Genomic DNA, 13,698 nt, shown 5'->3' on the forward strand with positions numbered 1-13,698 from the left:
TATGGGTACGCGACATGGTTCGGACAGGTCCGTCTGTTTGAGCTCTCATCCTGACCATCCATTGGTCAAGACACTGTGCGCTGATGCATTTAGATCAAGAAAACAACTTGCAGGTACAGTCTATTGTATAATGGGTTGGAAAGTCATCCAGAATCTCTCTCCGGTGTGTGAGACCCTCTTACCCAAGTGCAGCTTCTATTAAATATAGACTTTAGTGTCCATAGACCCAGTGTGCAGTTCCTTCCATCTCCTAACAGTACAGATCGGGCTCCCTAAAAACACAGGACACCAGTTAAATGAGACATTGTGATATTTAATCCATTAATTTAAAAGGAAAACAACTTTTCGGTGTGAGGTTATCTTAAGAAAACAAAGAACCAGACATATAAAAGAAATACAGCTGCGAGCAATATGGGCTGTTAACTACTATACTGAAATCCTAATTACTGATTGGAGGAAATAGTCCTATGGTACTAGAGATCGAGGTTGAGTAGCTGGGTACAGCAGCGGCAGAACCACTGTTGGTCCAGTCGGGGAGTTCTTATAGTGTGACCATAGAGGTAGATAGAGGACGCATCTTTGTATCTGTGCCATTATAGCGTATGTGACAGAATGAGCAGTGCCATTGAGGCCATATCCATTTTAAAGTAGTACATTTTCTTATTGGCCAATTGCTCTCCACTCAGTTGACTACTTTAAAATGGTGTAAGCCTTCTATGGCAATGTCCATGCTAAAATGGGTTTTATCCATGAGGAGTCCTCTCTCTACAGAGTGTGACAGACAGGAAGAGTCAAGTGCGAGAGCTTTTCCAGAGTGACACAGGAGGGTGTCTTCCTCAAGAAGTCTTCTCAACAGCAGCAGCCTCCTCCCTCTCCATCTTGGCCTCCTGCCTCCATCTTGCTTTCTTTTCCATGTTCTGAGCTGTTAGAGACTCATGCCTGCCGGCAGCCTGGGGAACACACACAATTGGTCAGTCGATCCTTCTCACCACACACACCTGGGGCAGCGAAACGATTGCCAGGATTCAATTCCAGGCACATTATAGCAGACAATTTATGCTTGAGCCGACATGCACAGCATTTTCCTGTGAATGCGCACTCCGAGAACGTAAGGGAAATTACTTTTAGAAAGGGGCATTGCTGGCTGTCCAGTGTATTTATTACGGATTAGGGCTGTTGCAGTAACCGTATTACCGCCACACTGGCAGTCACGAGTCATGAAGGCAGTAAAATGCCACATGACCTTTTAGTCACGGTAATTAGGCTTCTCCAAGCTCGGATGCTGCTGATGGGCATTATACCGTCCCTCTAATCACTCTGATATCAATTCAAATGTAAACAAAAACCTAATCAAACACTTCATGAGAGCCCATGTTGCACAACATCTCTATTTAAGATGACATGGATTTTTTCCCCGCTGCCCATTTCGATACAGGTGCATAATGATCCATTTTAAAACCAAAACAAATGTCACATTATTTAGTATGTAAAGACAAGAATAAATACAACTGTTTTTTTTTTACTTGTCTGATGGTGACAACCTATCACTTGTGAATTACCAAACAAAAAAAACATCCTCTCACTGTCAACTGCGTTTATTTTCAGCAAACTTAACATGTGTAAATATTTGTATGAAGAGCAGTTTCAACAAAAGCCAAACTGACGAACAAGTTTCACAGACATGTGACTAACAGAAATTGAATAATGTGTCCCTGAACAAAGAGGGGGGGTCAAAATCAAAAGTAACAGTCAGTATCTGGTGTGGCCACCAGCTGCATTAAGTACTGCAGTGCATCTCCTCCTCATGGACTGCACCAGATGTAACAGTTATTGCTGTGAGATGTTACCCCCCCTCATCCACCAAGGAACCTGCAAGTTCTGACATTTCTGGGGGGAATGGCCCTAGCCCTCACCCTCCGATCCAACATGTCCCAGACGTGCTCAATGGGATTGAGATCGGGCCTCTTCGCTGGCCATGGTAGAACACTGACGTTCCTGTCCTGCAGGAAATCCCGCACAGGACTAGCAGTATGGCATTGTCACTCTGGAGGGTCATGTCAGGATGAGCCTACAGGAAGGTTACCACGTGAGGGAGGAGGATGTCTTCCCTGTAACGCACAGTGTTGAGATTGCCTGAAATGACAACAAGCTCAGTCCGATGATGCTGTGAAACACCGCCCCCGACCATGAGGGACCCTCCACCTCGATCCCGCTCCAGAGTACAGACCTCAGTGTAATGCTCATTCCTTCAATGATAAACCCAAATCCAGGTATTAGACAGGTATTTGCCTCTCCATGGTTGAAGGATCTTGTCTATTTTTACAAGTTTTGTATTGAAATTCATTGTGGAGAGCTTATTTATATATTTTGTGTTATGAATACCAAGTATGTCTACTTCACCATCAGCCCATTTTATAGGTAAACTGCAGGGTAATGTAAAATGTGTATTTTAAGGATCCAATACGTATTATTGTACACTTATCATAATTAACTTTTCTGTACTCTCTGGACTAAAACCTATCTAGATCTTCAATGAGACATGGTATCTAGCTAGCGGACTTAATAAAAACTAGTCATCGGCATACATGGACACCATTGTTTTTAAGCCTTGGATTTCAAATCCTCTAATGTTATTGGATCTGATTTTAATAGCTATCATTTTGATGGCCATAACGAATAGATATGGTGACAGCGGACACCCTTGTTTAACTCCTCTTGATGATTCAAAACTCTGAGAAGTAGCCGTTATTTACTATTTTACACCTGGGATTGCTATACATTATTAATACCCATTTTAAAAGAGAATTACCGAAATTAAAAAATTAATTAAAAATCAGGTAATATAAATAACATCCAGTCTTACTTTATCAAATGCCTTTTCAAAAGCCACTATAAATACCATTCCTGGCTTCTTATACGTTTCACAATGTTTTATTAGTTCTAGTAGTGGTCGTATATTATCTCCAATGTATCGTCCATGTAAAAAACCTGTCTGATCAGGATGAACAATACTTGGTAAAAATCCTTTTAATTCTGAGTGCTATGCATTTTGCGAGTATTTTAGCATCACAACATGTGTAAGGGACCTCCAGTTTATAGATAGATTGAGTCTTTATATTTTCCATCTGGGTCTTGTTTTAATAGAGAAATCAGACCTTCCTGCTGAGTACCTGAGACTATCATTTCTATAGGTGTAGTTAAAACAGTATATAAAAAAATACTTGATATACCATCAAGCCCTGGGTTTTTTAATCCCAGACTGAAAGGATTTTAATAGCCTCAAGAAGTTATTCCTCTAATTTTGCCTTCGCATTGATCTTTCTGTACATTTTAGTTGATTTTACTTTAAAAAAAATATTATTTAGAAAGAATTCCTGACCGTAATCTTCATTCAGTGGGAGGGGATGAAAGAGATCTACCTAAAATAATTAGCTTCCTCTTAAAATATCATTCTGAGAATCATAGATGACTCCGTCTTCAATAACGAGTTTCTGCAAATTATTTTTGTTAGCGTTCCTGTATTGGGGATTCAGGAAGAATTGTGTGCATTTTTCTCCATATTCAATCCAGTTTGCTTTATTTTTGTAATAGGTTACATTAGATCGTTCTGGAATAAGTTCCTCAAGTTCTTTTTGTTTTTCCTCTAACTTATTTTGCATCTCTGTAGTATCGTTTTTGTTGCTATCTACCTGTACTATTAGTTCATAGATTTCCCTGGTTAGTCTTGTCTCTTTAGCCAGAAACTGCTTTTTTATTATTGATGAATATTGAATGACCCCTGAAGGTACATTTATTTAAAAGGTATTCCAAACAATAAAAGGGGATTTTCTGAACCTATATTATAATGAAAAAAAATTCTGTTATAAATGATTTTGTCTTAGTTTACTGGATGACAACTTATTTTTAACTTTGATTAAATTTCCAATATCCCCCATCCACGTGGAACATATATAAGAATTATGTGAATGCCAATTAGATGATCCGATCGCATTGGATTGAATTCCGGGGTATATGTCCCACCATATAGATGTATATAGGATTCTAGTGACCAAAAGTATTTTTAGCATGGGCTGAAGTAGACAACTGGGTGGGACTTCCTATGGGTTAAGGAAGGATCACATGATGCCATCCAGGTCATCAGGAGGGATCAGCCAATGAATTATACTGCTGAGCAAACATTCGTAACTCCAGGGGGCAGTAAATCACCAACCTTTGGTTTATACCCATTCTTCCCCAGGATGACAGTGAACAGGCAGGCTGTAATGATACTCACCCTCTTCCCCAGGATGACAGTTAACAGGCAGGCTGCAATGGTGACAATCATCATCCCGTAACATGCTTTCACTCTCACCCTGTTCCTGGCTGCATCTAGCATCTCAAACCTGCAACACACAAACACAAATAGTCACGGTGACTGAATTAATCATGAAGTGTATATGGGGAGGTTGTCCCCACAGACTATTGAAAAAAAACACAAAGAAACATTTGAGCGAAACAAAGGGAAAACCACAGCATTTAACCCCAGCAAGGTGACTGGGAATATGGTTGAATATAAACAGTGTAGCTATTCCTTCCGCAAGACAATCAAACAGGCACAATGTTTGTCTCTGTACTATGATGGACTACCAAGGGAAAACCACATCGCAGACACCGAAGTCTTGCTCACGGACAAGCTCAATACAGTCGCCCTCTGAGGAAAACCGTGCCACAGACACAGCCCTCCCCCAAAGACTGTGGGCTCTCGTTCTCCGCAGCCGACGTGAGTAAGACATTTAAGTGCGTTAACCCTCGCAAGGCTGCTGTCCGAGATCCCGAGCTGCTTTTAGATGTGTGCAAAATAAAATAAAATTGTATTTGTCACATACACATGGTTAGCAGATGTTAATGTGAGTGTAGCGAAATGCTTGTGTTTCTAGTTCAGACAACGCAGTAATAACCAACGAGTAATCTAACGTAACAATATCACAACAACTACCTTATACACACACACACACACACAAGTGAAAAGGGATGAAGAATATGTACCTAAAGATATATGAATGAGTGATGGTACAGAACGGCATAGGTAAGACGCAGTAGATGGTATCTAGTACAGTATATACATATGAGATGAGTAATGTAAGGTATGTAAACATTATATTAAGTGGCATTGTTTAAAGTAGCTAGTGATACATTTATTACATCAATTTTCCATTATTAAAGTGGCTGGAGTTGAGTCAGTATGTTGGCAGCAGCCACTCAATGTTAGTGGTGGCTGTTTAACAGTCTGATGGCCTTGAGATAGAAGCTGTTTTTCAGTCTCTCGGTCCCAGCTTTGATGCACCTGTACTGACCTCGCCTTCTGGATGATAGCGGGGTGAACAGGCAGTGGCTCGGGTGATTGTTGTCCTTGATGATCTTTTTGGCCTTCCTGTGACATCGGGTGGTGTAGGTGTCCTGGAGGGCAGGTAGTTTGTGGCCTGTCAGGAAGTCCAGTACCCAGTTGCACAGGGCGGGTTCGAGACCCAGGGTCTCGAGCTTGATGACGAGTTGAGGGTACCGTGGTGTTAAATGCTGAGCTGTAGTCGATGAACAGCATTCTGACATAGGTATTCCTCTTGTCCAGATGTGTTAGGGCCGTGTGCAGTGTGGTTGAGATTGCGTCGTCTGTGGACCTATTTGGGCGGTAAGCAAATTGGAGTGGGTCTAGGGTGTCAGGTAGGGTGGAGGTGGTATGGTCCTTGACTAGTCTCTCAAAGCACTTCATGATGACGGAAGTGAGTGCTCCGGGGCGGTAGTCGTTTAGCTCAGTTACCTTAGCTTTCTTGGGAACAGGAACAATGGTGGCCCTCGTGAAGCATGTGGGAACAGCAGACTGGGATAAGGCTTGATTAAATATGTCCGTACACACCAGCCAGCTGGTCTGCGCATGCTCTGAGGACGCGGCTGGGGATGCCGTCTGGGCCTGCAGCCTTGCGAGGGTTAACACGTTTAAATGTTTTACTCACGTCGGCTGCAGTGAAGGAGAGTCCGCAGGTTTTGGTAGCGGGCCGTGTCAGTGGCACTGTATTGTCCTCAAAGCGAGCAAAGAAGTTGTTTAGTCTGCCTGGGAGCAAGACATCCTGGTCCGCGACTGGTTTTCTTTTTGTAATCCGCGATTGATGGAAGACCCTGCCACATACCTCTCGTGTCTGAGCCGTTGAATTGCGACTGTCTCTATTCTGACGCTTAGCTTGTTTGATTGTCTTGCGGAGGGAATAGCTACACCCTATTTGGTCATGTTTCTGGTCACCTTGCTCTGGTTAAAAGCAGTGGTTTGCGCTTTCAGTTTCGCGCGAATGCTGCCATCAATCCACGGTTTCTGGTTGGGGAATGTTTTAATAGTTGCTGTGGGTACGACATCATCGATGCACTTGCTAATAAACTCACTAACTGAATCAGCGTATTCATCAATGTTATTTGACGCAATGCGGAACACATCCCAATCCACGTGATCGAAGCAATCTTGAAGCGTGGAATCAGATTGGTCGGACCAGCGTTGAACAGACCTGAGCGCGGGAGCTTCTTGTTTTAGTTTCTGTCTGTAGGCAGGGAGCAACCAAATGGAGTCGTGGTCAGCTTTTCCCAAAGGAGGGCGGGGGGAGGGCCTTCTATGCGTCACGGAAGTTGGAATAACAATGATTGCGCAATCGATATGCTGATACAATTCAGGGAGTCTTGTTTTTCAGAGTAGCCTTGTTAAAATCCCCAGCTACAATGAATGCAGCCTCAGGATATGTGGTTTCCAGTTTACATTGAGTCAAATGAAGTTTGTTCAGGGCTATATATATATATATATATATAAAACCAGGCAGGACATTTCAAAACTCTACACGAGTTTTCCTGTTGGAGTGACCATGTTAAAGAGGGATCCTTGTGAGGGTGATTAAGTGTATTGGACAGAGGGGTGTGTGTGCGTGCGTACGTACGTGCCAGTGTGCTACTTCTGCTTCATATCAAACCAGCAGATCATTTCTCAGATGTCAGGAACCCGAACCACAGCAATTACTTAAAACATTACCTGCTACAGAGACACACACCTGAAAGAGTGAGAGAGGCAGAGAGACCTCATTTGAACTATTAAGAGCCAATCAGGGGCGGGTGTGTTGGGAGGTCTGTTTGTAAACAGGAAGTGTCCACTTACGACACTAGCTCTGGGATCTGGTCAGGGGTCTTGAAGCGTCCAGACCAGACCAGGATCCTCCGGTCCATGGGAGAGGGTCTGTAGCCAGGGAGTTTAAAGGCTGGACGGGGATCTGGGAAAGGACACAACAATCAATGCACAGACAAGGTCACGAAAACCATGTGATCCTGGATGGCCAGATAGCGAACAACAATGAAAAGAAACTGCCACGTGGGGAATCTAGGTGGCTCGTTTTAGCTTGTTCTTGATATCATGTCTTGTTTTGAGGTGTTTGACTGATGTCTATGCCAATATGGCTAAAATTCACTCATTATGCAAATGTATTAATGTTTCAATAAACATTGAAGAAATGTAGTTTACGTGTCGTCTATCTAAACCAACCTTGTCTGTTTTGCCCCAACGAACTAACTTCAGCAGTTTGGTTGTGCATCATGAATTCAGCATAGCAAGTTTGAATGAAGGTCTGGTTATTAAATGGGTAAATAGTTTAAGCCATTCTCCGGAAGCCCTGTCTGAGCCAGAACAGCCCATAGGACAGGACCCCATCCCCTGTTTCTGTAGCAAGTCAGCTTGATGTACTGTATGTACACCTCCTGGACAGGGCTATAGTTAATTGTATAGAGACTAGAGGTAGACCGATTATGTTTTTTCAACGCAGATTCCGTTTATTGAAGGACCAAAAAAAGCCCATACCTATTAAACCGGTCTATCTATATCTATATCTATATATCTCTATCTATCTATATATATAATAATGACAATTACAACACTGAATGAATACTTATTTTAAATTAATACGTAAATAAAAATCTACTTAGCCTCAAATAAATAATATGTTCAATTTGAGTGTAAAATAATGCAAAAAGTGTTGAAGAAGAAAGTAAAAGTCCAATATGTGCCATGTAAAAAGCTAATGTTTAAGTTCCTTGCTCAGAACATGAGAAAGCTGGTGGTTTCTTTTAACAAAGAGTCTTCTATATTCCAGTTAAGAAGTTTTAGGTTGTAGTTATTATAGGACTATTTCTCTCTATACCATTTGTATTTCATATTATACCTTTGACTATTAGATGTTCTTATAGGCACAATAGTATTGCCAGCCTAATCTCAGGAGTTGATAGACTTGAAGTCAAACAGCGCTGTGAAGCAAGCATTGCAAAGAGCTGCTGGCAAACGCACGCAACTGTTTGAATGAATGCTTACGAGCCTGCTGCTGCCTACCACCGCTCAGTCAGACTGCTCTATCAAATCATAGACTTAATTATAATAAGCACAGAAATACGAGCCTTTGGTAATTAATATGGTCAAATCCAGAAACTATCACTCTGAAAACAAAATGTCTATTCTTTCAGTGAAATATGGAACAGTTCAATATTTTAGCGAACGGGTGGCATCCATACGTCTAAATTTTGCTGTTACATTGCACAACATTCAATGTTGTGTCATAATTATGTAAAATTCTGGCAAATTAATTACGGTCTTTGTTAGGAAGAAATGGTCTTCACACAGTTCGCAACGAGCCAGGCGGCCTAAACTGCTGCATATACCCCACTCGGTTTGCACAGAACGCAAGAGAAGTGGCTAACATTAATTTCTTTTAACCTAACATGCAAGTTAAATATTATATATATATATATATATATACTTGCGTATTGATTTTAAGAAAGGCATTAATGTTTATGGTTAGGTACAATGAGTGCTTTTTTCACGAATACGCTTGTTAAATCATCCCCCGTTTGGCGGTAGGCTGCGATTCGATAATAAATGATCAGGCACAGTATTTATTAATTGCAACGAGGGACAAGCTAGTAAAACTAGTAATATCAACCATGTGTAGTTAACTAATGATTATGTTAAGATTGATTGTTATAAGATATGTTTAATGCTAGCTAGCAACTTAACTTGGTGCCTTGCTGCACTCGTGTAACAGGTGGTCAGCCTGACACGCAGTCTCCTCGTGGAGTGCAATGTAATCATCCATAATGGGCACCCAAAAATGCTGATTAACGATTTTCAAGTTTTCATTACATCTGCCCTAATTGAGTCGGCCATGCCGATTAATCATTCAACCTCTAATAGAGACAGTTAAGAGTCAGATTTAGGAATCATTGAATTTCACACACTCCGGCTGTTAGCGTCGACCTACATGGTTACATCCCTTCCCTGATTCTCAGGAGTGAACTTTCTCCCAGTTTCTATGGCTACTAAATGTCAGGCACCCCTGTGGCTTAAGACTAGACTGAGATCAGATAATTAATGAAGATATTATTACTGAGATATGAATGAAGAGTTGGCTCAGTGATTTACTAACAGATAACTCCAGTACACAGCTGATGTTGACATGACTAGCTGTGCTATCTTTTGGAGGAACCTCTTCCGCCACATAAGTATTTATTTTTTTATGTACTGTGGGTCCACTGGGAACAAAAAGACTCTGGAATGACTTCCTGACTGAGCACACAGCCAAAGGCTGGAGAACAAAACAGACAGGGTCAGAGGCTGGAGAACAGGATCAGGATAATTAAATCAGCTGAACTCCTCCCTCACAAGGGAATCAGGTGTGTGTTCCTACCATGTGCTGGGACTGCAGGTGCTGCATGCGGAGGTTCTGGGTTTCCTGTCTGAGGTTTACTGCACATCCTCCTCTGTCCCCCCAGCTCAGCCAGAGCTCTGCTCCGTCCCCCCATCTGTCCCACCTGTCTGCACCATTGACCTGTGAGAGAGACCACCACATCAGTCAGAAGAGACCTTTAACCTCCACAACAGAAAGAGAGCAGCATCAGCTTCAATGAGAACAGTCTAAGTCTCGAGTAGCTCAGCAGTCTAAGGCACTTCATCACTACAGAACCCAGTTCGAGCCCAGGCTGTGTCACAACCTCCCTTCACAGGGAGTCCTATAGGGCAGCGCACAATTGGCCCAGGGTTGTCTGGATTAAGGGAGGGTTTGGCCAGGTGGCTTTACTGGGCCCAACGCACTCCAGCTACTCCTTGTGGCGGGCCGGGCGCCAGCAGGCAGACTTCAGTCATCAGTTGACCGGTGTTTACTCCGACACATTGGTGTAGCTGGCTTCCGGGTTAAGCGGGCTGGTGTTAAGAAGCGCGGTTTGGTGGGTCATGTTTCGGAGGACGCACGACTCGACCTTCACCTCTCCCGAGCCCGTTGGAGAGTTGCAGCGAAGAGACAAGATCGGAGGAAACACTGCCGAACTGACAACCAATACCAGTCCTCCTGAGTGGTGCCTCAGCACTGCCTTAGACCGCAGCGCCACTCAGGAGGCCCGGATTACATTTTTTTTTTTTTTAAATAGATAAATCAGGTATTAGCTAGGAACATCCAACAGCAGGTGACAACATACCCAAACCACAAATTGTGTCATATTTCTACTGCGCTACTCACTGTGTTCACTAGTTTACCGACCTCTTGCACAGTTAAAAGTTGCTTTGAGATTCGATATTCCCATCTTCACATGTCAATAGCTCGCAAACAACTAAGTCCGGGTCTGAGGAGCCATTTGGCGTAGATGCTAGCCTAGCTGCCCATCACCCTAGCAGGGTTTTCTTGATGGCATGAACACAGCCCGCAACGCGGTTAGCCCTTGAGGCTGGGCCTGAGGATTGTCTCGGGTCAGTGGCTGTCTAGATCCCTGCTGTTTTCAATCTTCTCTGACGTGCCCTGTCTGGAACTGAAGCCACTCCGACATCGTCTTGGCTGTGTGCTTAGGGTCGTTGTGCTGTTGGAAGGTGAACCTTAGGAATTCAGACTGGGGCTGAGTGCTCTGGAGCAGGTTATCATCAAGGATCTCTGTACTTTTTCTCTTCTTTCATCTTTCCCCTCGATCCTGACTAATTATAGAGTAACCAGCCTCAAATTGCAGCCCAAATAAATGCTTCAGCGTTCAAATAAACAGACACATCAACTGTTCAGGCGTGACTCAGGCCTTCATGGTAAAATTACTGCAAAGAAAGGACACCAATAAAGAGACATCCTTGGGCCAAGAAACACAAGCAATGGACCATTGGAAATTTGTCCTTTGGTCTGGAGGCACAATTGGAGATTTTTGGTTCCAACCGCCGTGTCTTCGTGAGACGCAGAATAGGTGAACATATGATCTTCGCATGCGTGGTTCCGACCGTCTAAGCATGGAGGAGTTGTGATGGTGCTCTGCTGGTGACAAGGTCTGATTTATTTAGAATTCAATGCACACTTAACCAGCATGGCTACCACAGTATTCTGCAGCGATACGCCATTCCATCTGGTTTGCGCTTCGTGGGAGTATCATTTGTTTTTCAACAGGACAATGACCCAAACACACCTCCAAGGCTGTGTAAGGGCCGTTTGACGAAGGAGAGTAATGGAGTGCTGCATCAGATGACCTGGCCTCCACAATCCCCCAACCTCAACCAAATTGAGATGGTTTGGGATGAGTTGGGCCGCAGAGTGAAGGAAAAGCAGCCAACAAGTGCTCAGCATGTGGGAACGCCTTCTAGAAACTGTTGGAAAAGCATTACAGGTGAAGCTGGTTGACAGAAAGCCAAGAGTGTGCAAAGCTGTCATCAAGTCAAAGGTTGGCTACTCTGAAGAATCTCAAATATATTTAGATTTGTTTAACACTTTTTTGGTTACTATGATTCCATAGGTGTTATTTCATAGTTTTGATGTCTTCAATATTATTCTACACTGTAAAAAAAAATTGTACAAATAAAAGGAAAACCCTTGAATGAGTAGGTGTTCTAAAGCTTTTGACCGGTATGTATGCATGTATACACACAAATGTTGGAATAGTTTTCTGTGCAGACTAAATTGTGTGCAACTTGCCTCCTTATCTAAGAGATAATTACCAACATTCTACTCCCTTTGCGGAGTTAATTTTTCCAAGGTAATGTACAGAACTGAGGCGTTTATCCCGCTTATACTACAGCTGCCAAAGAAAACAATATGAAAGCACACATTTAACGGTAGAAATGTATGTTCACTGATATCTTCATTTATAAGCAAATTTCATACTTTCTCATCTTTTGGTATATTATTGCATCATGATTGCAAGGTACCCCAATATCTGGTTATAATGTCCATTCTCGAATGCCCTTCCAGCCAATCAGAAATTAGTATTCAACAATATCGTGGTATAAATAAGTAAGAGCTTAGAAGAGCTACAGAAATTGTAATGTTTCAAATATTTATATAAAAGTGTGCAAGTGCTTTATGGGAAACCCAAAGGGTGTGCAATGCATTTCCCTACGCTGTGAACAATCTAATGTTGGTTTGATGTGCCTAGGTCATGTGATCAAGAAGCTATTGAAATTAGTCAAACTAAAACTAACAAAATTAAGGTCAAAGAAATTCATGCATTTTTCAGAAAACCAAAGGTTATGTGATGTTTGTTCCTACCATTTGAACAGTTCAAAGTTAGTTTGGGTGTGTCACATGGTCAAGGAGATTAAAAAGGGGTGCGCAACATACTGAGGTTGCTAGGTCACATGGCTGAAGTGAAATTTTGAATACCGAAATTGTAAAAAGTTCCAGATATAATTGTATAAGTGCTTTATGGGAAAACGAAAAGGTGTGCAGCATGTGTCCCTCCCTTCTGAACAGTTTAAAGTTGTTTGAATTTTCTCGAGGTGGTCAGAGTGATTGAAATTTGAATATTTTAATTATGCAATTTGTTGACGGTACCTAACTAGTTGCATTAGACCGTGGGCCAGGCTGCCTACTCCATGCCGTGTGATACTGAAACTCAAGTCGGAATCGGGAAAATAAGAAGTGTCCAATGTTGTACACCATTTTTCCTAACCTGAATACTGTACTTCAAATCGTTTACGAGCTATTTAAGTTTGAAACTCCAAATGTCTGGTGAATATCGAATCTCAAACCATCTATCACGGTTCTCGACCGTCTGTCGTACGTGATAGTTGTCCCACAATGTTCTTCAAACACCGACATGCCATACTCACCTATGGTCGTGCCAAGGGCATTGTAGGGTCTGATGATGTTCATGTTAAAAGATCTTAAATAAGATGCGACCTTTTTATGCCATGAAAACGTAACAAAAATTGTATTCGACAGTTCCCTTCAGCTGTTGAAAGTCACGCAGCACAATACATGTACGACCCAACATATATAACTGCGACCGCGAAGGGGGTGGAGAAGGCTCTTCACTAGTTACCACAACCACAAAGTCAGAATCATGTCTAAACCACGCTTATTTCTACAATGTATCTCTTTAAAACCTGATTCTAAACATAACCACACTGCTAACATTATGCCCAACGTAGACCAAAAAGCAAATGTTAGTTTTCATGAAGTTTTACGATATTGCCAATGTTGACTTTGTGGCTGTGGTAACTAGGGACAAATGCGTTGCAGGGAAATAAGAAGGACCCTACATGAGCGCAGGGGGCCTTTACTATCGCCTGCTCAATAAAACATGTTATACAAAGATATTGTAAGGACCCTGGGTTTATAAACGCGGATATCGACTCTGCTGCTTTTGCGGCACAGTAGACAGCGCGCTGGACTTCGGGCTTAAAAGGTCGAGGAT

At 42.4% G+C, this 13,698-nt stretch overlaps 1 protein-coding gene across 1 annotated transcript; it reads right to left on the reverse strand.

Moving 5' to 3' along the window:
• Window positions 1–292: 292 nt before the first annotated feature.
• Window positions 293–13,295, reverse strand: fam162a (family with sequence similarity 162 member A). The gene is made up of 5 exons (XM_024406294.2): window positions 13,112–13,295; window positions 9,732–9,872; window positions 7,163–7,274; window positions 4,274–4,382; window positions 293–950 (listed from the first exon to the last, which is right to left on the reverse strand). The coding sequence occupies exons 1-5, from the start codon at window positions 13,152–13,154 to the stop codon at window positions 837–839; spliced, it is 519 nt and encodes a 172-aa protein (XP_024262062.1). The 5' UTR covers window positions 13,155–13,295; the 3' UTR covers window positions 293–836.
• Window positions 13,296–13,698: the final 403 nt, after the last annotated feature.

The sequence above is a fragment of the Oncorhynchus tshawytscha genome, linkage group LG16, assembly GCF_018296145.1.
Source record: "Oncorhynchus tshawytscha isolate Ot180627B linkage group LG16, Otsh_v2.0, whole genome shotgun sequence".
NCBI lineage: Eukaryota > Metazoa > Chordata > Actinopteri > Salmoniformes > Salmonidae > Oncorhynchus > Oncorhynchus tshawytscha.